At 43.1% G+C, this 2,175-nt stretch overlaps 1 protein-coding gene across 1 annotated transcript in view; it reads left to right on the top strand.

Annotated features, from left to right (window-relative positions):
• Positions 1-562: 562 nt before the first annotated feature.
• KCTD18 (potassium channel tetramerization domain containing 18) overlaps positions 563-2,175 on the top strand; it is a 15,948-nt gene continuing 14,335 nt past the window's right edge. The window contains exon 1 of the mRNA XM_004701737.2: positions 563-1,006. Within this exon, the coding sequence (XP_004701794.1) occupies positions 847-1,006 (160 nt within the window). The 5' untranslated portion in view covers positions 563-846. The remainder of the gene's footprint in view (positions 1,007-2,175) is intronic.

Genomic DNA, 2,175 nt, shown 5'->3' with positions numbered 1-2,175 from the left:
CAACAAGCCCTCTATGGCCATTGAGTTCACTCAGTCTCATAGCAACCCTATCCGACAGAGCAGAACTGCGCCGCAGGGTTTCCTAGGTTGTAGTCTTCATGGGAGCAGACGGTGCACATCATTTTCTCTTGGAGCAGCTGGTGGATTTGATTCTCTGACCTTGCAGTTAGCAGCCAGATACTTAACCACTAGGCTACCAATGCACCTCAAACCAATGCCATGTATCCCACTACACACAAGTACTTTTGATCATGTATTGAGTGGTTGGGCTGAGCCAGACACTGTTCTAGATGCTTTTTATGTCAGATCAGTTATTCAGACAGCTTTCAGGTGGGCACCACCACTGCCTCTGTGTTCCAAATGAGGAAATGAAGGGTCAAGAAGATAAGTATTTGCTCAAAGTCTCTGAGCTAGTAAGTGATAGAACGTGGCAGCATGGCTGCCCTGTAACCTAGACAATCCCCTCGGACTTGGAGTTGAAAAGATGGGTGACTGCCGAAAATCATGTCTGATCACCTTCTTCACATACATCATCTTCTTTAATCCTCAATTCTTCCAACAGCTATGATTTGGTGGGTTGTAGTTACCTTTTACAAATTGCTGAGCCAAAGTTTTCCAGCTGCGCAGCCTATCCCAAAGTTTGTATTTTATGTAATTTCCCCCCCCAATATTGCTAGTACCAAGGGATTTCTTTTAAATCATGTTAAGATGTATTCATTTCAGCATTTGTTTCCCTGTATTGTTTGAAATGTCACCTGTGATTGTCCTTGGTTTTCTCAGAGGGGAATTCTTGGGACGGCCATTGTTTTGCAATTTCCGAAGGAGATTTGGGCACCCTTGGGAGCAATGGAAGGCCACAAGGCAGAAGAGGAGGTGTTAGATATTCTACGACTGAATGTGGGGGGCTGCATTTACACAGCCCGCCGGGAGTCCTTGTGCCGCTTTAAGGACTCAATGCTGGCTTCCATGTTCAGTGGTCGTTTCCCTTTAAAGACGGATGAATTGGGTAAGTTCTGTCTCTATGCCTGGGCATGAATATTTATTAAATTGGAAGTCTACTTTAAGCTTTCTTTGCTTTTCCTAATGACAGTGGAAAAATTAGATTAGCATATAAATTAGATTATATGTCAGATAAGTACATAGGTTATTATGTATTATATACTATAACATATGGTAGCAGTTTATTATAAAAGGCACCCTGATGGCGTAGTGGGTTAGGCGTTCGGCTGCTAACTGCAAAGGCAGAATTCAAAGCCACTAGCACTTGGGAGAAAGATGAGGCTATGCTCCTGTAACAGTACACAGTCTCTGAAACTCACAGGGGCAGCTTTACCACGTCCTATGAGTCAGAATAGACTCGGTGGTAGGTCGAGTTTTAAGTAGATATATACTATTAGGTTAGTATATAAATTACAGAGATCTTGAAGAGGGTGTGGAAATTCATCAAGTTCATGTAGAAAAATTAAACTGAAGTTGCTAAAACATCAGGTGTTGTTGCTAAAAGTTGACAAAGAGTAAGATTGTCCTAATGACCAATCATGACCTAATGTTGGGGATTAGTGATATCTTGAAAGCACTTTCACCTAACTTCATAGGTAGAGTTAGTGAGACTGATTTATTCCCTTAGTTTCTCTGGATTCTTCAAGTTAGAGATCATGTCTCTGTGGAGAAATAGCTGCCCTTGGAGCCAACAGAGTCATTCTTTCTGTTGTAAAATTAATGTGGGCTTGCCCTTGAGTCTAGCGCTCTAGTTTTGTTACATGGACTGACCATGCGCATCTGAAAATGACAGTACAGTGGTTACCTTAGTCACCCTGTGGCAGAGGACTGCACATTGAGGGTTTGTAAAGAATCTTTAAAACACATGGTATTTCTGGGACTGGTCACAAGTGGGACTTTCTGTGCTATTTTAGGAGTTCTAGGGTCATGGAAGGAGCCCTGGTGTAGTGGGCTACCCAATGAGCTGTCAACTGTGAGGTCTGCAGTGCGAACCCACCAGTGGCTCCAAAGGAGAAAAATGAGACTGTACTCCCTTAAAGATTTAAAGTCTCGGAAACTCAACGGAGGGAAGTTCTATGGTTCAAATGGTTCAAAGGCCAATGGGTCAAATCCACCTGCCAGAGAAAGGTGCAGGAGTCTGCCCTATAGGGTTGCTTGAGATGGAATTGAGGAGAG

The sequence above is a fragment of the Echinops telfairi genome, unplaced genomic scaffold (assembly GCF_000313985.2).
Source record: "Echinops telfairi isolate 266 unplaced genomic scaffold, ASM31398v2 ScPeMD7_3;HRSCAF=10, whole genome shotgun sequence".
NCBI lineage: Eukaryota > Metazoa > Chordata > Mammalia > Afrosoricida > Tenrecidae > Echinops > Echinops telfairi.
Note: the sequence above shows the minus strand (reverse complement) of the source record. Positions and strands in the feature narration are given on the sequence as shown.